Source organism: Neoarius graeffei, chromosome 28, assembly GCF_027579695.1.
Source record: "Neoarius graeffei isolate fNeoGra1 chromosome 28, fNeoGra1.pri, whole genome shotgun sequence".
NCBI classification, from domain to species: Eukaryota; Metazoa; Chordata; class Actinopteri; order Siluriformes; family Ariidae; genus Neoarius; species Neoarius graeffei.
Window position 1 is genome coordinate 14470327 of NC_083596.1, and position 25356 is coordinate 14495682.

At 41.8% G+C, this 25356-nt stretch overlaps 1 protein-coding gene across 1 annotated transcript in view; it reads right to left on the reverse strand.

The window, feature by feature from the left end:
* Positions 1-25356, reverse strand: part of LOC132875953 (leucine-rich repeat-containing protein 75A-like) — a 66213-nt gene that overhangs the window by 31826 nt on the left and 9031 nt on the right. Inside the window, exons 2-3 of the mRNA XM_060913117.1 lie at positions 14269-14397; positions 6054-6166 (exon numbers count right to left, since the gene is read on the reverse strand). Coding sequence (XP_060769100.1) covers positions 6054-6166; positions 14269-14397 — 242 coding nt within the window. The remainder of the gene's footprint in view (positions 1-6053; positions 6167-14268; positions 14398-25356) is intronic.

A 25356-nucleotide genomic window follows, 5' to 3' on the forward strand; every position in this document is an offset into this window, starting at 1 on the left:
TGTTGCATTACTGCCATCTACAGGTTTACCTTTGACTGTGCACTAACAGTTACATCATTCTATCACTAAATGAACAGCTGATCACACCGAGGTGCTCGGTGTCCGCCGATATTTATTAGCTTGGTCCTGCGTTTCCTTTCCTTCACAACATAACGTCTTTTCTTCTCGCTTTCCGTTACTGTAGTTGATCTTTCATGTTCTCCATTTTTCTCTCCTGTTTCAAATTTGTATCCCACAATGCCTTGCGTGAATGGGGAAAGCCCACCACATGATGCATGATGTAGTATCTTGAATTGGGTCATGGTGAAGCAGGAAAAAAATAGTGAAGAATTTAGGGCCATGTGGGGAAAAACAGTGAAGAATTTAGGGCCATGTGTCCCTAAATTCATTAATTGTTCTATTTTAAAAAACTAATAAAATTGGAAGTCTGTGATTCGAATTCAGTAGCTTTCGGTCCACTAAACAAAAATAACTGGGTGTCAGGGAAAATTCTTTTTATGACCTACACTTGAAAAATCTGAAAGGCAGTCTACCTTTAACAAGGCTCGGTTCATTGTTAATGTAATTCCAAGTGTAATTACAGTGCAGTTTTATCTTTTCTGAGAGAAATACTGATATTCCTAATAGTTATGTCTTCCTGTCACTGTGCTCTCTCATTGCCCATATAAAAGGGTTAATGACTCTGTGCTGTAGTAAAATCACTAGCCTCAGATTTTTAGCTAGTTTACACTCAGTGGCCATGTTTCCCAGTTGCCTAGCAACTGTAGCAATTTAACAACTCAAATCTCAAGCGCACTGCATTGGTGTTTTTCTGATTTCCCATGTTGAAAGCACATATTTATAAATTCCGTGTGGACGCATTATATGATTTGCGCTTGGAAAGAATGCTCTCTTGAGAAAAGCAATCCGAGCTTTAAAAAAAAAAAGGACACAAACTGTGCGTAAGGTTGCACTAAGACTTACTGTTGATCTGTACATTTCATTTATGTCTGATGATAACCTTCATATCAAAAACATCCATCCATCCATCCATCCATCCATCCATCAATCCATTATCTGTAGCCGCTTATCCTGTGCAGGGTTGCGGGCAAGTTGGGGCCTATCCCAGCTGACTACGGGCGAAAGGCGGGGTACACCCTGGACAAGTCGCCAGGTCATCACAGGGCTGACACACAGATACAAACAACCATTCACACTCACATTCACACCTACGGTCAATTTAGAGTCACCAGTTAGCCTAACCTGCATGTCTTTGGACTGTGGGGGAAACCGGAGCACCCAGAGGAAACCCACGCGGACACGGGGAGAACATGCAAACTCCGCACAGAAAGGCCCTCGTTGGCCACGGGGCTCGAACCCAGACCTCCTTGCTGTGAGGCGACAGTACGAACCACTACACCACCATGCTGCCCAACATCCAAAAAAACAAACAACACCCCCCACAGATGTTTCACTTCCATCAGAAAAATCAAAAGGAAATTCAGCAAACTGTAGAGATTTGATCTGACAAAAAAGAAGACAGAGAAGAATGTGGTAATTAAATTTGTCTTAATGTGCCATATTTAATGTCTAAGCGTTGACGCGTGTGTGTGTGTGTGTGTGTGTGTGTGTGTGTGTGTGTGTGTGTGTGTGTGTGTGTGTGTGTGTTTTCATTCATATACTACTGAGGACCTAATGTCCACACACAAAAAAAATGCTCTTGTTGTTTTAACAAAAATTAAACAAACAAAAATTATTTAATTAATTAAATTAAACATTTCATTTATAAAGCGCATTTATAAGTAGTACTCTAAAGCACTTGACAAGATACTATAAAATATACAATGAAATATATGAGTGATTCCACGCTTATGGGTACTGAAATGGGGACATGAACTTATTCACCTAAAACCATTTCTTTTTTTACCATCAGGTCACAAAACATGCAATCTTTAATGAATGATATGTTAAAAGATAACTTTAATTTTCTGAGATGTAATAAAAACATATTTATATGCCAAAGTCAAGCCTATGAGTTCCAAAATGATGTCTGTTCCATTACTTCTGTTACGATTGTCCATCTCGCGTCTGTTACAAATTAATTACAATCTAGCTCTATACCATGTTAATCTTATTGAAAGAATGTGTATGTTTATTCTACTACACATGTTTATTAATTATATTTGCTAAAACATCACCTTCCTATGTTTCAAAAAGTAATTCTACATTGTTAAAATTGAGAATATATATGTCCACAACACTTCTGTTACGTTCTGACTTTGGCATATAAATATGTTTTTATTACATCTCAGAAAATTAAAGTTATCTTTTAACATATCATTCATTAAAGATTACATGTTTTGTGACCTGATGGTAAAAAAAAAGAAATGGTTTTAGGTGAATTTTTAAAAATAAAGTTCATGTCCCCATTTCAGTACCCATAAGCGTGGAATCACTCATATATATACATACACACACACACACACACACACATACACACATATATATATATATATATATATATATATATATATATATATATATATATATATATATATATATATACACACACATATACATACATACATACATATACACACTACAAACAAACGAACCAAAAAGTTTCCTTTTCATTACTGAGGTTAATGTTAGAGTTAGGTTTAGATGCAGACACAGCGTTAATTAACTGCATTAATAATTATGTTAATGGAAGGATAGTAAGACAAATGTGTGTGTGTGTGTGTGTGTGTGTGTGTGTGTGTGTGTGTGTGTGTGTGTGTGTGTGTGTGTTTGACATCTTTGAGAAATGGTAAGAATGTTCCAGAGCTAGAAAGGTCCTAATCCCATGGGACAAGCTAAGCTTCAAGAAAACAAACACACACACACACACACACACACACACACACACACTATACATTAGGTCAGTGAAATCAATAAAAGTAATAAGAAATTCTTATTTGTGGGAACAAACAGAAGAATGATGGATGAATAAGTTAATAAATAGGAAGACAGCTATAGACATATTACAGTCTTTCTTGCTTGTCTGTCTGTCTGTGAGTCAGTTCAGTTCATTTTGTTCGACAGTGATTCGATTCAGTGATTCAAGCTTCTCAAAAATATTCGAATGCATTACAAGCATTCCTTCTACTAAAGTTGCTCAGTGACCAACTGCTCAGACATTTTGTTCCAGAAACTTTGTTCCAACTGTGAAATGTTCAGCCCGTTGAGCAGAACTGTGCTTGCATTTTTCTTTTTGATATTCCACCCGCATCCCTCATTTTTTTCTCCCTCTATCACCCATTTTTAACACAGACTTTGAGTGGGAAATTTTTCAAACTGCTCCCATAGAGTCAATTTTCAAAATAATAACTCAATTTACTTGACATGTTCTGGGCAACAGTACAAAGCACTCTCTCTCTCTATCCATACCTCCATCACTCCTGCTTTATGGAGGTTTTTTTTTTTACATCCTTCACTTTTCCTCCCATTGGCTTCAGTTCATCAACTCTATCTATCTATCTATCTATCTATCTATCTATCTATCTATCTATCTATCTATCTATCTATCTATCTATCTATCTATCTTCTGCATCTATTTCAATTCTTTATCTCTTTATCTCTCTCTTACACACACCCACTCTCTCTATTTCTTTTAATGTTAATGTATATCTTCTGCATCTATTTCATTTCTTTCTCTATCTCTTACACACACACACACACACACACACACACACACACACACACACACACACACACACACACACACACACACACACTCCCCATCTATCTATCTATCTATCTATCTATCTATCTATCTATCTATCTATCTATCTATCTATCTATCTATCTATCTTCTGCATCTATTTCAATTCTTTCTCTCTCTCTTACACACACCCACTCTCTCTCTCTATTTCTTTTAATGTTAATGTATATCTTCTGCATCTATTTCATTTCTTTCTCTATCTCTTACACACACACACACACACACACACACACACTCCCCATCTATCTATCTATCTATCTATCTATCTATCTATCTATCTATCTATCTATCTATCTATCTATCTGTTAATCTCTATCTTCTCTTACACACACACACACACACACACACACACACACACACACACACACAATCCATCTATCTATCTGAGTCAATTCAATTCATTTTACTCAACAGTGAATTGGTTCAGTGATTCAAGCTTCTCAAAAGCTTGAATTATATTATAATGCATTACTAGCATTCCTTCTTCTAAAATGTCTCACTGAGAGTCGACCTTTTACTCTGCAATCCATTTGACTTTTTTTTTTTGCCACAAAAAGCTCAAGAATTTCTTGTGAATCTGACCACCTAGTGCAAATGTGTTTCGATTCCTGTGTAAACAAGTTGAGTAGCTGCTAGTTCTCTCAAAGTACATGTAGGAGCCATCTAACATGAGCAAGGTGAGGGATGTGGGGAGTGAACTCAACAGGAACATAAACGTGTGTAGAACATCTTCATTCACTTCATTCATTAATTCATCTTTAGTAAGTGCTGGTCAGAGCAGTGACAGATCTAGAACAAATCGTAGGAGCACTGGGTGTGAAACAGGAATACACCCAGTCCACTGGAGGACACCGACAACAAACCCCCCACCCCCCCACACTTATACCTAGTTGTTAGAAACTGGAGAATCAATTGAATCAAATCATGAACACAAAGAGAACTCACTAACCTGAGATCAGGACCAGACTGAAGACCCTGGAGCTGTGAAATACCTCCTTCTAAACACCTCTTGCAGTAAACATTTTTTTGACTACATGTACATTATTAATAACCCTTGTTGGGGAATAAGTTTGCATTTGGCAGTCAATCTTGGAAATCTTGACTGGTAGGTGTAATTATTTTCATGCAGGGTTCTACAGAAAGTCTGAAGTAGCCAGCTAAAAAAAAAAGTAGTAGGCGGTTAATATGCTAATGCTAATGTGCTAATGCTAGGGGAGTCTGGGGGGTATGCTCCCCCCCAGAAAACTTTTGAAATTGACATGCCTTCTGGTGCATTCTCAGGTGGTGTTTACATTAGACCGTATCCGTATCGTTTTCGTCGCGGATGCACTGTCCGTGCACATTAAAACGCCGGGAAACGACTCCACAGGCGGAACAGTTTGAATCCGCCAGGGCCCACGTATTCAACCCAGTACGTATCTGATCCGGTGCTGTGTAAACATTGAGGAACGAGGATACGCAGTGCTGAGCTCTAGCTGACGTCGTCATTGGACAACGTCACTGTGACATCCACCTTCCTGATTCGCTGGCGTTGGTCATGCCACGTTGGTCATGTGACGAGACTGCTGAAAAACGGCGCGGACTTTCACTTCCTGCCATTTGTCCCGAATCACTGCTCGTGCGCTTCACTCGCGCGCTTTGTGAGCTGCGCAGGGCCGGAGTGCGCACCCTCCAGAGGGCACTCGCTGTTCAGGGCGGAGTGATTTGGAGCGCAGGATGCCTGCGGAGCCGAGCGTATCCGTGTATTGGCGTTGCTGTGTGCACGCGAATCGTTTTAAAAACGTTAATCTGATGATCCGCTGATACAGTCTAATGTAAACACCACCTCAGCTAATAAATTACTCACCATTTCCCTGTAAAATACTTGCAAAATATGTATGAAATTTCCCTCTAGACGTGTGTGTGCTTGGCTTTCTCGGTTCCCCTCTGTAGTACGCTGCCTGACTCTGTAACATAACTACATACACTACGGCATGGTCACGTGGTCCGGCTCAGCCAATCAGAGTGCAAGAATCAATCAACAAACAGGGTCATGACCCGAATCAAAAGACAATTCCATAATTGGATAATCATAATTGGATTTGCAGCAAATTATAGGCAGTGGAGACGATATAAATTGCTTGAACATTGAAAGGCAAGTTGTTGTTTTTTTTCTGAGATCGAGTAGCCAGCGCAGACCGTCTGTGTAGGCGGAGAAAACCATGGTCGCCGGCACTTGTGGACATCTCATGTTCATGTGTCATGGGAAAAAAGATCGTCTAGGGACCTTATTTTAGGGAACATTTGAAGAACATCTCCGTGAGGAGCTCACCTGGCGTGGGGTTTATCCTTGAGAAGGCCCTGACGTCTCCAACGTGGATGAGGACTCAGATGGTATGTCAGCTGGCGACACACTTTCTCCATGGCACTCAGAGACTCACCCTCCTGTAAGAGAGAGAGAGAGAGAGAGAGAGAGAGAGAGAGAGGGGGGACAGGTGTGATGTGTTAAATATAATCAGCTATTTTCCCACTGTGTGGTTGGGTATTGATCTGTTCAACCTCCTGAACCTCTTTCGCAACTTGCATTCTCTCTCTCTCTCCTCATTTTAGCTCAGGCTCTTCTACTGTCACCCCCCCACCCCTCCCTCTCCTATCCATCCACCCACACATACACTCACACACATGTAGCTACCCAGCAGGAGCTCTCTGTGGTCCAAGGCACCATGGGGCGTCTGTCTGCCCAATCACAGGCTTTATGGATCACCTCTCGCGACGGGGAGTCACGAATGGAGTCGCGTTCCAGACTTCCAGATCTGCCTTTGTAACCTTGGATCACTTTCCTGCTGTTTGTAAAACTGTTCTTGATGTTAGGGATGGTACAGAGTGATCATAGACACCTACCAATCTGGAGGCGGATCCTTAGGTAGGCAGCATTCGCATGCTCCCAAGATAAAGGATGTCCCATTCGAAAGAGTTACATCACACACACTTAGGCACCCTGTTGGGGTTTTTATTTCATATAAACTTTGTTATAGATTTCTATTTTATGACTTCTACATTATCGAGTCAGTACAAAAACATTTTAGAGTTCCAAACGTTCGTGTTTTTTTCCAGCACAAAATTAAATGTTACAGAAAAAAATGTTTGTATCTGAGCAGCATATTACATAAGAGAGCACTTTTCAGATTAAAAAAGAAAATATAATGAAGGCTACTTTTGAAGGTTTTGGTGCAAAATTAAGAAGCAACAGAGGTGGACAGTAACGAAATACGTTTACTTGAGTACTGTACTTAAGTACACTTTTTGAGTATCTGTACTTTACTTGAGTATTGTTTTTTTTTTTTTGGAAACTCATGACTTTAACTTCACTACATTTGAAAGACAAATATCGTACTTTTCATTCCGCTACATTTCTATCGATGTCCTCGTTACTATGAAGCAGTGGATATTTTTTCTTTTCTTTTCTAAAACGCGATTGATTTTTTTCACAGGTGACACTGAGACAGCCGATCAGTAATCACTAGGGTCAGGTCATGTCCATAGACTGGATAAAATCAAGTTCAGTGATTTCTCAGCAGCGTGATTTGAACACGACCAGTAGATGTTAGAATGGAAGGAGGCGGTTCTTCTGGGGAATGACCGCACACGCACCCATGGCCCATGAACCCGTTTCAGTTTTCTGAAAGGATTAAAGAGTCGTTTCGTTTTAAATGTTTGCTTTGTTTGCCGAAAACGAACCATTACAAAAACTCACCGCCCGACCTGCGGAAGTATATTGAAGTCTGTAAATGTTTTATTCCAAGAGAAAGCTTGCAGTGAAGTTGTCTGTGCTTTTAGAGCTAGCAATAACGTTACAATAGCTATGCAGTCTGGTTAGTCAAATGACTTTCTATGGATTTGCTCGCCAAGTTGCCGTAGCCTTGTCCACGGCTAACGTTAAAGTGCCATTCCACCATTGGATGCATTCTTTGGCATAAAATACAATATATTTTATGACAACATGACTAGACAGAGAAATCTTTTAGCTACAAAATGATATATCAAACGTAATTTTTTGACAACGACAAGTATATTAATTTTGCGACCAAAGTCACCTACCCTTTTAATTTCCGCGCGGTAGTGAAACGTGATGTCATCGGCAGGTTCCCCTTCTTGTGTACCACGTGTCGGTCTATTTTTAGACCAGGAAACCCCCAAAGTGAGAGAGTCATTTCTCCTCGTATATGGGGGCCAAAAAAATTGCGAAAAATTTAGAGTTAATCTTTCAGTTAGCTAGATTTATTGGTATTAGCTAGATTTATTGGTATTATTTTTATCGCGTTCTATCCGCCATTGCTGATAATATGTGCCACGTCACACGTCACGTGGTACACAAGAAGGGGAACCTGCCGATGACATCACGCGCGGAAATTAAAAGGGTAGGTGACTTTGGTCGCAAAATTAATATACTTGTCGTTGTCAAAAAATTATGTTTGATATATCATTTTGAAGCTAAAAGATTTCTCTATCTAGTGATACCATTTATATATGTTGTCAAAATATATTGTATTTTATGCCAAAGAATACATCCAATGGTGGAATGGCACTTTAACACGTAACTAGTTAACTTGGACACTGTTAGTTAGCATGTAAAAACGGAGTTGCGCTAACATGAATAACGTTAACGTATCTGAAGTCCTTTCAGAAATATATGTTTTAGCATAATCCTGCCAAATAAACAATGTAGAAATCTTTCTTTTCTAGTCGCGTTAGCTACCCAATATGATTTCGAGTTTGAAAAGAGTTTGCTAGTATGTCAAGTGGAGCATCACTGACTAGCTAGCTTAACATTAAACCACCATGATGGCACAGCATGCGTTCATTTTGTGAATTCACAAAATAATCCAGTTGGTTGCTTCAGAGGTGTTAGGTTTTGTAATTGTTGTGTCAATAATACAATGATGCATTGACAGAAAATGTAATTTTAATACTTAAGTATTTTTCAAAGCAAGTACTTTAACTTAAGTAAAAATTTGACTGGACAACTTTCACTTGTATCGGAGTAACATTTGACCAGTGGGATCTGTACTTTGATTTAAGTGATGAAGTTGGGTACTCGGTCCACCTCTGAGAAGCGAGTGTGACAGTCAAAGTGTCCAGAAGAACTATGGCTGGTTCTGTAAGATGCTCAGTAAAACCTACAGCTCATTCCCTTATAAAACTGCACTCACTGTACCTGACACTACTTTTTTTTTCAAAGGGTCATCTCAGACCAAATACTGACTTTGTTTCATTTATTATAGCTTACTGCTTATAGTATGTTTTTAAAGTTGAAACATTTAATTTCATTCTTTTTTAAGCCATTTTTGGTCTATAGCATTTCTTTACCTGTGCCTAAAACATTTGCACACTACTGTAGCTCTGTAAATCTGTTCACCAGAGACTAAAAGTTTAGACATAGTATGTGGGTCATTCTAGAATTCAGGGTACATTTCACGTCTCCGAGATAAACCTTGTGTTATTTTTCACAAAAGAAATATTTATTGAATCAGTTCTGAACGAAGGGGTGGCACGGTGGTGTAGTGGTTAGTGCCGTCGCCTCACAGCAAGAAGGTCCGGGTTCGAGCCCCGTGGCTGGCGAGGGCCTTTCTGTGCGGAGTTTGCATGTTCTCCCCGTGTCCGCGTGGGTTTCCTCCGGGTGCTCCGGTTTCCCCCACAGTCCAAAGACATGCAGGTTAGGTTAACTGGTGACTCTAAATTGACCGTAGGTGTGAATGTGAGTGTGAATGGTTGTCTGTGTCTATGTGTCAGCCCTGTGATGACCTGGCGACTTGTCCAGGGTGTACCCCGCCTTTCACCCGTAGTCAGCTGGGATAGGCTCCAGCTTGCCTGCGACCCTGCAGAACAGGATAAAGCGGCTACAGATAATGAGATGAGATGAGTTCTGAACGATGATGCAACTCATGACAAACTTTCACCAACAGCAAGGCTTGATGTACATTTTTCGACCCAGTTTATCCATAAAACATTAGCTAAACGACTCCCACCCCTCCCCCCACATTATTGACCGTCTTCGACTCCTGATTCATAATGTTCAACTTGAATAAACATGAAGTGATTCAGTCTAACAATCTGGGTTTTTTTTTATTCATTCTATTAACTGTTACAAAATCAATTGCATAGAAAATCTATTTTCTGTATTATGTGAAATTTCAGTCATAAAATTTTTTTTTCATCTGTCCTAAATGTTCTTGTCAACTCTGTTAACGGTGTTATAAAACCGCATAAAATCCACAAAGACTTTTAATAATACGCATGACACCTGCACCGAGAGACGTCGCTTCCTCTGGTGGGAAACTTCAGAAAGGCAGTGAGATGCGTTAGGTTATGTTTCTTCTCTCATTCATTTGAACAAAACGTTGAGGATTTTACACCGACAGTAGATTAATTATTCGTCAAATCTGTTACTGTGATGTTGGACTGAATCTCTCGCTCATTTTTTAAAAACAATAATGCGATTAAAATCCATAAAATATTCTGTTTTCACGCGTCCCGTGCGGTCGCTAGTTTGAGGTCAGTATGTGGAGCTAAGAAACAAAATGGTGGGGAATGTCAACTCTGTTGTCGCCAATCCTGTTAATGGATTGCCCGGTTTTATTGACAACGGAGTTGACAACGACTAACAGAGTCGACACTTGAAATGTACCTGCGATTACAGACCAGCTAACCAGAAGTCATACATATTTGTTGTTGTATCGCGTTTCTAGACTTCCTGAATCGAATGAACTAGCTTCAGTTCACATTCACATTGAACAGGATGGGGAAAATGTGAGCTCAGTGACATCACCTGGGCTTTCTCCAACCTGTCCACATGTTTCAGTTACCCTGTACCCACTGTAGCCTCAGGTTCCTGTCCTGGGCTGACAGGAGTGTAACCTGATGTGGTTTTCTGCTGATGTAGCCCATCCACCTCAATGGTTGAGGTGTTGTCCATTCCGAGATGTTTTTCTGCTCACTACGGCTGTCAAGAGTGATTATTAGCTCATCCGGCCGACAGGTGATGAGCTTATCCCATCATGTGCTGTCTGTCGTCTGCCCAGCATCGTCCACATTTCACGAAAATCGCTTCTTCTCTCTCAATTCTTCACCGATTTTTATTCTTTTTGGCAGGAAGGTAGGTCTGCTTGGGGTGCATATGGCTTCTACCCAAATTTGCATAATTGCAATTAATAACAAAGATATGGAGTAATTAAGCCCAAACAAGCAGTTTCCACACAAATAGCTTCTTCTCCTTCAATTCTTCACCGATATGAATGTAAGGGTACCTAGGGTGCATATAACTTCTACCCAGATTTGCTTAATTACAATTATTAATGGACTAATTAAGCCTTAATGAGCAGTTCAACAAAAATCACTTCTTCTCAGTCAATTCTTCACCGTTTTGGATTCTTTCTGGCAAATAGGTCGGTGTTCCTTGGGTGTATATCGCTTCTATAAATAGCTTGTATGTAGTGTATATAACTTGCAACATTTATTGCGCAAGGTGGCCCACTTTAGATCGTTCCTTCTGGACTAGACAGGGCCGGAGTGAGCTATGCTGTTATTGACGATCTTGTTTAACTTCCTGTCACGTCAAACAAGGACGCCATTAACAAGGCGTTTCCGCATGCACAAGTGCAGCTCACTGGCTGCATTTCACACCATTCGGTGGAAGCTCAAGAAATTGCTGTGCATGAAAATCTCAGGTGTTTCTGAAATATTCGAACCAGCAGTTAAAGTCACTGAGATCACACTTTTTCCACCATAACTGAAGGTGTATCTTGACCTGCATCGTGTGTGCTGATGCTATCTATACCTGCGAATGTCAAACAAAACTCAGCAGGAGGATGAAGCCTTTGTACTGGATAGATTTGAGTTAGTCAAGTTACATTACACACTGCATACAAGATATGCGCATCACTGATGGTGTACTAATTCACCATGCTGCTGTATTTACACTGGTACGACTATATTTGGTACGAGACACACCCTGATTTTCTTTTGAAAATCTCCTCCTACAGAGCAGTCCCTGTCCAAGCTCGTCCAAGTCCCTTAGAGACAACAACAAAACGTGGGATCACAGATTTTGACATGAAACAGTCCAGAGGAAAAGTGCGACAAAAACAGCTTCCTCTGGGAAATACAGCTACAGATAATGTGTGTTTGTGTGTTTTTACAGCTTTACAGCACTATGGTTTCACCATGTTAGATCACATCTCTCTCTTTATCCTATTTTCCTTTCTTCCTTTCTTTGTTCACTTTATTCTTCTGATGTCTTTCTGAGAAACTTGTTCATACAGTGTGCACGCACACACACATAGTCTGCATATGCACACAGACACACAAACACACCCACGCGCTGTGACAAATTATCAGACTCAAATTACCTCCTCATCTCCATTACTCTGTCTCTGCATCTGACATCTTTCCTTTCCTCTGTAAGGGTGTGTGTGTGTGTGTGTGTGTGTGTGTGTGTGTGTGTCCAGTTCATTAACTCTAACAAAAACAGTATACGGTAAGTCTAGCCATGCAAAATGATGAGTAACACATTTTGAAGAAATGGGGGTCTTGCTGATGGTGTGTGGATGTGGATAGATAGATAGATAGATAGATAGATAGATAGATAGATAGATAGATAGATAGATAGATAGATAGATAGATAGATAGATAGATAGATAGATAGATAGATAGATAGGGAAAGGGAGGAGGAGGAGAGAGAGAGCAAGCAAGAGGGAAAGAGAGAGGGGAAGAGAGAGCAAGAAAGAGAGAGAGAGAAAGAGCAAGAAAGAGAGAAAGTGAGAGGGGGAGAGAAAGAGAGGGGAGAGAGAGAGGGAGAGTGAGGAAAAGAGAGGGAAAGAGGGAGAGAAAGTGAGAAGGAGCAAGGGGGGAGAGAGGGGTGGAGAGAGCGAGAGCAAGAAAGAGAAAGGGAGAGAGTGAGAAAGTGAGAGGGAGCGAAGGGAAGAGAGAGAGAGAGTTAAGCTCAACAGGCTCGATGCTAATGCCTCACTAGAAAATTTCTCTTTCATCCTCTCTTTCCTTCCTGCATCCTCATTCAAGAGGAACTCAGCCAAAAACCACAAACACATTGACAGGATACAAAAGAGCTCGGGCACTGGGCAACATCAAAAACGCTGATTAAGAATGCACACACACACACAACATGAATAATGTTCATAAAATGAATATAAAGAAGGGAAGGACTGGCAGCTTGCCGATTAACTTCACAACCTATGCAGAATAAATGTGTGTGTGTGTGTGTGTGTGTGTGTGCGCACGCAGAGGGAGGCACACACATTAATAAGGATAACCAACTGAAACAAATAAGCAAAGAAATCCTCTCAAATAGCCCTGTGTTTTTAAATGTGTGTGTGTGTGTGTGTGTGTGTGTGTGTGTGTGTGTGTGTGTGTGTGCACGCGCGCACTGAAGATGCTATACGGTATATAGGTGAGTGAGCGAGCCAGTGTGTTGTCTATAAGGCTGGAGTGATGGTGCCTTATACGAGTGCAGCTCCATGTGCACCTTCACTGTGTATCCTCTCTGTAATAAGCCGAGACTCCAGTGATGAGGAAAGCCTTCGCTCCAGCACGTGTGTGTTTTTCCTCCTGAACGCAGCTGGTCTTTCTCTAAAGCCGTCTAAATATAGAACGAGGTGCTCTAAGCTTTCTCTCCACGTGTGATTGTTACAGGAATTCATTTAATCCTGAACAAAGGAGAAGGAAAGATGTAAGGAAGGAAGATGAGAAAGGAGGAAAGAAAGAAAGATAGAGAGACAATCGAATTGATGCCTCCACGAGTTCTTGATCCTACGTCCTTCATCCTGTGATCCACCATGTCTAAACGTTTATTTCCTTCCTTCCATTCATCCTTTCTGTATTTACTGTCTTTACTTCCAATCTTGTCCTTCCTTCCTCCTTTCATTTGTTCCTTCCTTCCTTCCATTCATTTATTAATTCATTCCTTTCTTCCTTTTATCCTTTCTCTTCTTCCTTCCTTTCATTACTCATCAATTCATTTATTCACTCATTAATTCTTCAATTCATTCATGAATTTGTTCACCTCCATCCTTCCTTCCTTCCTTCCTTTCATTTGTTCTGTCCTTCCGTTCATTTATTAATCCATTCCGTTCATCCTTTCCATTCTTCCTTCCTTCCTGTCGTTCATTCTTTCATTAATTCACTCATTCCTTTCTTTCTTTCCTTCCTTTCATTACTCATTAATTCATTTATTCTTTAATTCATTCATAATTTTGTTCATCTACTTCCTTCCTTTTAACCTATTTCCCAGAAAGGAAAGAAGAAATGAATAACAAAAGGAAGGAAGAATGAAGGAAACGAAGTATAAAAGGAATGAAGGATTCAAGAAGGAAAGTAAGAAGAACAGAAGGAAAGAAAGACAACATAAAGAAGGAAGGACGAAAGGAAGGAAACAACTAAGGAAAGAAAAGGAAGGACATATAGTGAGAGAGAGAGAGAGAGAGAGAGAGAGAGAGAGAGAGAGTGTGAGTGTGTGTGAGAGAGAGAGATCCCACCGTTTTTGGACAGTGCACATAGCGAGCGAGGCTGATGAGAAGGTCATGAGTGATTGGGTCCACCATATTGCGGAAACTGGCATACCGGTACAACACATCATCCAGAGACGTCGACTCCATACCTAAATCCTACACACACACACACACACACACACACACACACACCAACCATTAATAATGTGCCCATATGTAAACGTATACTCAGTGAAACACATAGTATGTCTCATAAGAGCACGTTCACGTGCACCACATGCAGGGGCAGATCTCAAGGTGATCCCCTTTAACCAACCCCATCTGACATGGTTCTATGCATCATAAACACACTTTCTGCACTTAACACTTTTGCATCAATATATTCGATTTCATTCTGATTATTTGCTCTAAAGCAATATCCTGGCATTGACGAAATACTTTTAAAAACTGCCCATTTTGCTCGAAAAACCTGAACACTTGCAGCCCTGCCATTAACTGTCATGTTCGCTGCTCCTCCTCTACTGTAAATGTTCACAGAGTGAATGTGGGGCAGCGTGACTCCTGTCCCAATGGGCCTTTATTAGCATTTGCAATCTCCATTTTGACCACTAGGTGCATTAATAACACTATAACTGCACAACATCGAGAAAGGTGAGGAAATCAATGGGGACATCTATTAAAAAACATTTTTTAAATCAGTCACTCTAAATAGTATTTTTATATACAAGTTCAACTTATATAGTGCCTTTCTGACACCCAAGGTCTTCTTACAATAACAGAAAAAATAGGGTCAGGATGTAATTCCAGTGGCGTAGCTGCCCGCAATCCCACCAAAAGGCGCACGAAGATATGTCCCACGCTGCCTGCACAGCCGCCATGACACCACCGGGCAACATCGTACCATGGATCCACAAAGCGAGCACAAAAGCACCGCCACAAAGAACAACCATGGTGTTAAAGAGAGCAACGAGCTCACTACAGTCCATAGTGAGCAGCACAGACATCACCCATGGTGGACCAAAGCCTGAGGAAACCGATGCACAAAGCTGGGTCTAGAGCTACACCACAACCGGCAGACAAAACATTCAAACATCAAACCATACAAGCACAAAAAGAAAACAAGGGGCGGCACGGTAGTGTAGTGGTTAGCACTGTCGCCTCACAGCAAGAAGGTTCTGGGTTCGAGTTCAGCAGCCGACGGGGGCCTTTCTGTGTCGAGTTTGCACGTTGTCTGCATGGGTTTCCTCCATGGTCCAAAGACATGCGGTTAGGTTAACCTGGGGTGGCCATGGGCTGAAGTGCAATTGAGCAAGGCACCGAACCTCCAACTGCTCTCCAGGTGTTGTAGCATAGCTGCCCACTGCTCTGGGTATGTGTGTTTGTTCACTGCTACACTGTGTTAAAACAATCCTGAACCTTTCAAGGCCGATGCTGACGTAGAGCCGACCATTTGGTACTTCTCTACCTCGTGACATTTTTAATAAAAAACAAAAGTGTTAACACCCTCTAATCAGAGGTGACTCTTGGTCACCTCTAAACAGGCACTCTTTGATGTAAGAACGTCTAGGAGAGTATGGACGAATGTTGAAAAGCTACTGGGGGTCGACGCCCAACAGGCAAGAAAAGCTATGATGGAAAAGGCAGCCCTCCTGCGACTGATGGATGTCAGATTTCCACCTCCATCCATTCAGAAGCGCCCCAAGGCCGGAAATGCGCCGGGCGGGAAACTATGACGATGACGAGGTGGACGACCAACCTCCTCCCCCAGCCCCTGCACTTCAGTGGGAGTCTGAAACTGTTCGCATTTTCAATTATATGCTGATCAAGTCTCATCATTCACAGGAGTTTACATGAAGCGAGGCACCCAAAGGTCTTAAAGGAACAGTCCACCGTATTTCCATAATGAAATATGCTCTTACCTGAATTGAGACGAGCTGCTCCGTACCTATCCGAGCTTTGCGCGACCTCCCAGTCAGTCAGACGCGCTGTCACTCCTGTTAGCAATGTAGCTAGGCTCAGTATGGCCAACGGTATTTTTTGGGGCTGTAGTTAGATGTGACCAAACTCTTCCGCGTTTTTCCTGTTTACATAGGTTTATATGACCAGTGACATGAAACAAGTTCAGTTAAAAAAATTGAAACGTAGCGATTTTCTATGCTACGGAAAGTCCGCGCTATAATGACAGGCGTACTAACACCTTCTGCGCGCTTCGGCAGCGCATTGATACGGAGCTCAGATATCAATGCGCTGTCGAAGCGCGCAGAAGGTGTTAGTACGCCTGTCATTATAGTGCGGACTTTCCATAGCATAGAAAATCGCTACATTTCAATTTGTGTAACTGAACTTGTTTCATATCACTGGTCATATAAACCTATGTAAACAGGAAAAACGCGGAAGAGTTTGGTCGCATCTAACTACAGCCCCAAAAATACCATTGGCCATACTGAGCCTAGCTACATTGCTAACAGGAGTGACAGCGTGTCTGACTAACTGGGAGGTCGCGCAAAGCTCGGATAGGTACGGAGCAGCTCGTCTCAATTCAGGTAAGAGCATATTTCATTATGGAAGTACGGTGGACTGTTCCTTTAAAGTCATACAGTAAGGTTTCAACCAAAACCTTACTTTTCTCTTTTACATTATTGTTGTTGCACCTTTCTTCCTCAACACCTCTAATTGCTTCTGGGGAAAAATGGACTTTTTTTTTCTTGGCAACTATATGAGATGTTCAGAAAGACAGGGTTGTTTGTGAGTTCTACACTGATTTGCATTGCAGAAATGAAAGGTATGGCAGCAAATGTGTGGGCGTGTGCATATGAGAGAGCGCGAGAGAGCAAGAGAACAAGAGTGAGAGAGAGCGAGAAGGAGAGAAATTTTGACCATAGGTGCAGTACATGTGATGAATCCAGAGTTTAATGACCACAGAGAGATAGCATAAGGGCGAAGAAGAGAGATGAGGTCTTCCAGCAGCACCTGAACCTTGTTATTAGCATTAAAACGGCTAAACGACGGAAAACGAAATTTCTAGCCATGAACACGAAAGCCTTTAACGTCCTAGCCAGGAAAATAGGGATGCGTTCCTGCATGTTTTTCTTTAAAGTGGACTCACCAAATACCGTGAGTGTCTGGGAGGGGCTAATGCATTTAACTTGCACTCATGGGATGGAAACACAATGGAATAAATCTGCTTACTGCTTGAGATATGATGAAATGCCCCTCTGTTATAAATCAGCCTTTACTTTTTAGAGCGAGTAGCACCACTGGATATTTGGAGAGTAGCTTCAGTTTTGAAACCTGAGACGCAGAATATCATGAGAGAGCGAGCGGACATGTAGAGGCAGGTGGTCTTCTACATTACCCGTACACACTAATGAATGTATGGACGCATTAAATATTCATGGACTGATAAGTCCTCTCTCTCTCTCTCTCTCTCTCTCTCTCTCTTTTCTCTGCAGTACACTGTTTCTAACAGAGAGGGCAAATGAAGAGGCATAATCCTTACTTTACAAGATCCTGACTGCATGTGTGTTGGGGGGGGGGGGGGGGGGGGGGGGGGGAGGCACAAAGGAAAAGGACCTCGAGACCGAGTCCCCCGTCCCCTCCCTACATGCTTAGGATTCTAGCTGGAAGCGATTAGGAGACAATCCAAAATGTAACTGGGTCTGTCTCAGAAACTGGGTACTGTGGGGGTAGCCCACTAAATATACTCACAGTCAATAAACTATACGGTTTTGAATGGTGATGTTGGTTTTAATTTGAAATAAAATGATGAAAGAAATAATACAGATAAAACTAAATCTTTGATGTGAATACTCTATTCAGAATTTGGCAAACATTCTGCAAATTTGTGGAAAAATGGCGGCTTGATCTGGGACATGATAAATGGTTGACTACATCGCATTCGCTTAAAAAGGTTGTAGTCCACTGAAAAGTCTACAGTTATCACTAGTGATGCACCGATGTGAAAATTGTGGCCGATACCGATAACCGATATTAACACTGCTGTTATGGCCGATACCGATATTTACCGATGTCGATATCTCTGTACAAAAACACATTTTTGATAGTCAAACAAAGAGCAGAGTTATTTTCCAAAACACATTTTTTTATTTTGTTATTTATTTTCAGAAATTACTAATACATTGTACATCAGTTCATAACTTTAAAGTACAGTAGTAGGCCTTAAATGGCCATAGCCAAAAGAATAAAAAAGGTAAAATGTGAAAATGGAGCCAGAACAAACTGGACTGAACAGACACTATTTTTTGCAGTCTTCTGAACTGTAAGTACAGTAACTAAGTACTGAATTGAAAAAGGTAAAATGTGAAAATGGAGCCAGAACAAACAGGACTGAACAGACACTGGTTTTTACAGTCTTGTGAACTGTAAGTACAGAAGTACTTTTTAAAACTGCCATGTACTTTAGAGTTAAGCCTAAACCTTGGCCTTTCCGGGCTTTGAAAGCAGACGAATGTTGTGCTTAACAACATTCTCTCTGTACCGATCCTATTTCTCTTTTCGCTGACAACATTTGAAGCGGCAGAGAAGAGACGTTCACTATCCACGCTAGTACATGGAGCAGACAGGTACTTGCGTGCCACTGGGGCGAGGGCAGGGAAGCGGCTCATGTTGCTTTGCCAGTACTGCAGCGGGCTCACGTTTCGGGGGATGGTGGGCTCACTTAGGTAACCATGCACCTAAAAGAAATATAGACAAGTGTATGAATATACATCTCTGGAAAATCATCAGGAAATTATTATTCAACATTTGTATTCATGACACCAAATGAAATAAAATAACTGTTCATTCACCTACCCCATCACTGGCCAGCCCAGTAGACCCATTACAGACCTATCACTGAATTTTAGACTAGACAGACTGCACATAATTTTCAATACGGTTCACTTACTTCCGGTTACACTGGCTGCATAATAATCACCATAAACAAACTTGCATTCGAAAGTTAGCTGACAAGTCTGTCAGTGATAGTCAAACAAAACCGCTAACTTTAACGGTAGCCATTTAATCGTTCATTTAACATCACGCTAGCTGCTAACATTTCAACGTGACTCCGTGTCTCAAATCGCGCACTTGAACACTTCAAACGCTATGTTTCAGTGCATAGTACGTTCACACTGACAACCACAGCGAAACTACAGTCATCAATCTGAATGTTTGTTTGAGTTGGCGATTTAAACGGTGGTTACGTCCGTCACCTCCGCCAAATGTTATAAAGCAGTGATCCATTTGGGACAACACTGAACGTGGAAAATGCACAGCAAGTTCTCAGTGCACACTGCGCACTACCGTACATTGCAGTGCACTGACAGAAGTGCGTGATTTGAGACACGGCCGTGACTACTGCGGTCTGTAACCAGAAATGTTTATACTGCTTTACAATTTTATGTGCAAAGAGCCCAATGAGATGCATCCATGTTAGCCATGGCGTGCACCAGCAATCCTAAAAGTTCAATAATAACTATGGACTCCAATTCTTCATAAATTTAACCATCGATAAATGATCTGATCGCACAAAGAAATATGAAATACTTCATTTGAATAAAAGACTATTAAAAGATTCTGATTCAAATAGTACAGTAACCTAGCCTACCTGCAAACTCGTTGGACCTGTTGCCTGTTCATCCTGCTCCTTTTCCTCCAGAATTTCATTGAACATGTCCAGGAACGAATGCCCTTCACTTGGCGTACACATCCTCTTTTCTTGTGGTTCACCTTCTAGCTCAGTGTCTTCTGCCTCTGGTGTAGGCCCATCTGCGGCACCGGCGCTGGTCGTCGCTGATGCTGTCATCTTGTCCACTTCTTTCTCTAGCTTGTTTTTCGCCGCTTGCTTGAGATCTGCGTCAAAGTAGCGATCTTTATACCTGGGGTCCAGGATTGTTGCCAAGTAGTAGATTTGCTCGGAAAAAGTGGTTTCGAATCTCTTGTTCACGGCTTCAAGCAGTGCAGACTTGGTTGTTTTCACCCCACTGTCGGTTTCGGCTGTCTTGTTCAGAAAACGCTTGAGTGCCACAACAGACGGGATCACGTCAGCAGCTGTAGCTGTATGCGAGCTAATCTCTCTCGTCAATTCTTCAAACGGTGCCAGGAGTGTGGTCATTTTCTCAATGAGACTCCACTGGTTTGTGTCGAGAGATACAGGCAGTCCGTGGTCAGAATCGTACATGACCAGTGCGCACTTCTGTTCCAGGAGAGATGTCATCATCAGGAATGTGCTATTCCAGCGCGTCGGGACGTCCTGTTGTAGCCTCTTGGTCTTCATTCCCATCTCTCTCTGGATGTCTCTCAGCCGAGAGGTAGCAAGGGGGGAGCTTTTGAAATGTCCAACTATTTTTCTCGCTATAGTCAAAGAGTCAACGACGCTTCGCTGGCTTAGTACCGCATCGTGCACTGCTAACTGCCCCAGATGAGCCATACAGCCTAGGCTTTTAACACCACACTCCTCCATCGCCTTCACCATGTTGTGTGCGTTGTCTCGAAACACGACGTGCACATTTTCTTTCTGGATTCTCCATTCAGTAAACATGCCGTCAAACGCACCGGCTATGGCGGTACCTGGAATAAAAGATTTTTTAAAAAACGTTTAATTAAACACAAGGGTTGTTTGTATCGTTTGGGTCATGTCTAGCTAAGCTACTCTAGTAGTAACTGGTAAGCAGATTAGCATCGTCTGCTTGCTAGCAGCTAACGTAAGCAGTCGTACACAATTATAACGTTGAAACAAGGTAATAACACACCTACCTGTATGCGAGCCGGGGAATTCTTGGGCATGTAACAAGGCTCTCTTCATCTCGAAGTTTTCATCGATCCACCGAGCCGTGAGACTCAACATGCTTGTTTGATTGAGGTCGGAACTCCAGATATCCGTTGTAAAACCGATGTCATTGACATTGCTGTCGAGTAACTTGTGGACATGGGTGGCTACGATATCATGTAAGGCAGGCAAGGCGACATCCGCAAAGTAACGATGACTTGGCTTGTCATAGCGCGGCTCAGCGACCTCAAGCATGTTGCTGAATCCTTCGTCTTCCACTACTGAAAATGGTTGGCCATCAACAGCGATCATCTTTGTTATTGCCATGGTCAATGCCTGTTGTTTCGGGTGGTTCTTGTGGAATTTCTTGGTCTTTTCCAGTACTTGATCTATGGGGCCAACTGGTGCAGCTTTCTTCCGCTGCTTGTTAGCATTAGCTAGTTTCTCATATTCTTTGTAGGCTTCGGGATGCTTGTTTTTTAAGTGGGTTATCAAATTGGTTGTATTGAACGATTTGACACGAACTCCCCCTCGCATCACCCAGCCCTCACACTCATTGCATACAGCATAGCGAGGATCCTCTTCAGACACTTTGAAGAACGCCCAGACAGATGACATCGTTGCTCCCTCACCAAAGACAAAGGCAAAGTCAAACTGACTTTTTGACTGTTTTTGGCGCCTTGAGTATGTGACGTGGAAATGCACTCGTTCAAAAACAAACATCCCCGCCCCCACACTCACATCTAAGTGCCCTAAGCCTACATACACATCAAATACATGGGAATGGTTATCGGCCTGTTCACATCGCCCTATTTTGACATCGGAATGATACTGATGTGTAAAAAAATGACCATATCGGCCGATATTATATCTGCGGCCGATATATTGTGCACCACTAGTTATCGCTAATTGTATTTTAAGTTGTAACTTTATACACCTAAGGATTGGTGCACTCACAGAATAATCATAACCGTAATAAAACATCATGCAAAATATTTGATCACCGTCATAACTCCATTTTCCGCAGACCCAAACCCAATATGATCGTGTGTTTTGATCTAAACGGAAAGCCTCAGGGTCAAGGTCACTACCTCACCAAAAGTAGGAACTTAAAATCACTACGCCATTTAAAAATTTTGTTATAAATCTGCGATTTTGTTTTTTAAAACAAAAGCTGAAAGTTAGGTATAGAATATGTTTCTTACAGAATATGTTACGATCACGGGCGCAGATAGAGGGGGGGACGGGGGGGGGATTCGTCCCACCCAGATTTAAATTCACCTCGTTCGGTCCCCCCCATTTATAGGGAGGAAAAAACATCTATGCTGTCTTTCTTTGCATAAGGCAAACCTCACGGAAAAATCAAAAGACTAATTACTATTCGGTTTATTGAGGTGCACAGCAGTGTATACATCGTTGCAACTGCGCAGACTGCACAGGTTGCGAGCTCGAGCTTGGTTGCTATGGTTACCCATAACAAGTTTGACAAGCATATCAGGGACAGCGCCTCCTAGTTCAGGACCCCAACACGGCATGATGAAGGGTGCCAAAAGGCAGAAAACGATTGCATCGTTTTTTCAAAAAAAAAAAAACGACTGTAAGTAAACTGTGCCTTACTTTATCATATCACCTTGCAATTTTTTGATAGTCTGTTCAAAGTAATGTTGTAGTGAAAGTAAAATCGTACGGAGTAGAGATGCCTTTCTGGTAGCCTCCTTCTTTCGGTGGCAGCCTGTAGATACAGTGCTCAGAAGGCAGTTTTAATGTTTAATCTGGCGTTCCCTGCCATAATTTCAGCGAGCATATTGTTTCATAAGGAAACTTTGCGAAGAGTTGTTGACTGACTGCCGCTCACACAACACACAGGCATAGTTAGAAAGTCAGGATGCACTGGTTTACACTTTACACACACACACGTAGCCCAGCCTCTCGCTATGTTTAACAGTTGGAACTTAGCGGTTTTAAAACTAGTTTTGCAATTTCTGTGCGTGATGATAATGTGTAAACTTTGGATTTCCATAGGCTATGTTAAAATGTTATCATTGTCCTGGCCTGCAGGTAGTTCCTGGTGATGGCAGTGAGGGAGGTGAAATAACATGTATACACACTACCGTTCAAAAGTTTGGGGTCACCCAGACAATTTTGTGTTTTCCATGAAAAGTCACACTTTTATTTACCACCATAAGTTGTAAAATGAATAGAAAATATAGTCAAGACATTTTTCTGGCAATTTTGAGCATTTAATCGACCCCACAAATGTGATGCTCCAGAAACTCAATCTGCTCAAAGGAAGGTCAGTTTTATAGCTTCTCTAAAGAGCTCAGCTGTTTTCAGCTGTGCTAACATGATTGTACAAGGGTTTTCTAATCATCCATTAGCCTTCTGAGGCAATGAGCAAACACATTGTACCATTAGAACACTGGAGTGATAGTTGCTGGAAGCGGGCCTCTATACACCTATGGAGATATTGCACCAAAAACCAGACATTTGCAGCTAGAATAGTCATTTACCACATTAGCAATGTATAGAGTGGATTTCTGATTAGTTTAAAGTGATCTTCATTGAAAAGAACAGTGCTTTTCTTTCAAAAATAAGGACATTTCAAAGTGACCCCAAACTTTTGAACGGTAGTATATATACACACAAAATGGAATCATTTGCTGACAGCTCAGTCCCCCCCAGTTCAAAAATCCTATCTGCGCCCCTGGTTACGATGGTACAGGCCCGGCGCCAGGAACAGTTTACTAAGGGGGCAATTAGAAATCGCAAGGGGGCAAATATTTTTCATATAGCGTGTAGTAGTGATGGCGGTCTGACAACATGTTTCAAACAATTAACTGCGCCAACCGCAAAACCACCACAGCCCCGAAGGTTGCTTTAGTCCGGGAAAATCATGTGATATATTACCAGGGCAGTTGCGCTTTATCAGCCCCCGTGCCCACCTGTTAACCCTCCCCTCCGATTTTCTCAGTACAACCGGAAAGATGCCAAACATAAAACAACACACACAAACCTACAGGCAAGTCCTTTACATTTAAAATACATACAAATAGCTCCGCGGCATGAAAACAAAACGTCAATGCAAGTCTAAGGTACTTGGCTCGGCGGCCAAAATCATAATTTAAAAAAAATCAACAGACCCCGAGTCAACGCTAACCACTTAATCCGCGATCCCAGTTTAGGCGTGTAGGGGACTAAACACTCTGAAGTGATGAATTTTCACCCCCGCTGCATGGGGGGTGACGTCAACGACACATATTCTTACGCTATTTGCGCACAAAGCGGACCATATATGAACACATACACCGACATAAACGGAGATAAACTTAGCCTACAAAGAAAGAAAATGGATTCACAATATTGTGATTGAATTCGTTTAATTCGGTGGGGGAAAGACTACTCCCGTAAACTGACTGCATATTGCAGGATATTGCAGAGACAGTGCACTTGTAAGTGTGCATGTAAAACCCCCGCCCGCACGACCCCTCCCCTTGTCCTTATCACAGGTCTGTGTGTGCGCGGCTGTGTCGGCATTACATATCTATGTCTAAAACAGGTGATTTATGTGAAATGTATTTTTGTGCAATGCGCAACCACTTAATATTTCGTATTTGAAAATGCAAATTATTAATACGTCTATAATACATTATATTTTCATAAGAAAACAATTAAGTGATCTGAGTCTCCGTTGAGGGGGCGGGGCTGTAGCAACAAGGGGGCGACGCCCCCTTTCACCCCCCCACGGCGCCGGGCCTGCGATGATAGCTGGTCTTGTATGAATTTCTGAGCTATAAAATGAGTTGTGGTCTATTTTTTACCGTAGCGTGTTATTTGTGTGCGGGGAAGGACACACATTAACAATTTGCATGTGTAGAATGGAATTTTCCACTCTAGCAGTTAGAAGTTGATCGTGCTTCCATTTGCGGTCTCTCTGTTACGCGGGTGATCTGTTCGGACGTTATCACTGAAAAGGTGAGTTGACAGTTTTATTTTGTTTTAGTCTTGCAGTATAAGGCAATAGAATGTTTCTTTTTCATCTTACTTTCATATTTCGTAGTGTTTGCGTATTTTTGGCCAATATTTTGCAACCATGGTCAATTTAGATCGAACTTTTGATAGAATCTACGGCCAGTCATTTTGCCCCGCCCCCGCCTCGCGCTCCGTCCGGTGCGGTAGTGATGTCCCGTTGCTCGCGCGCCGCAGCAGAGACCCGCGCGACCTTCAGCCGGTACAGTCGCTGTTCTTTTACCACCGCCGTTATTCTCATCTTTCCGGTGTGTTCTTGATTTTTCCATTGTGTCCTATTTTGCCATATCAAATACCCAAAATGCATCATATTATTCATA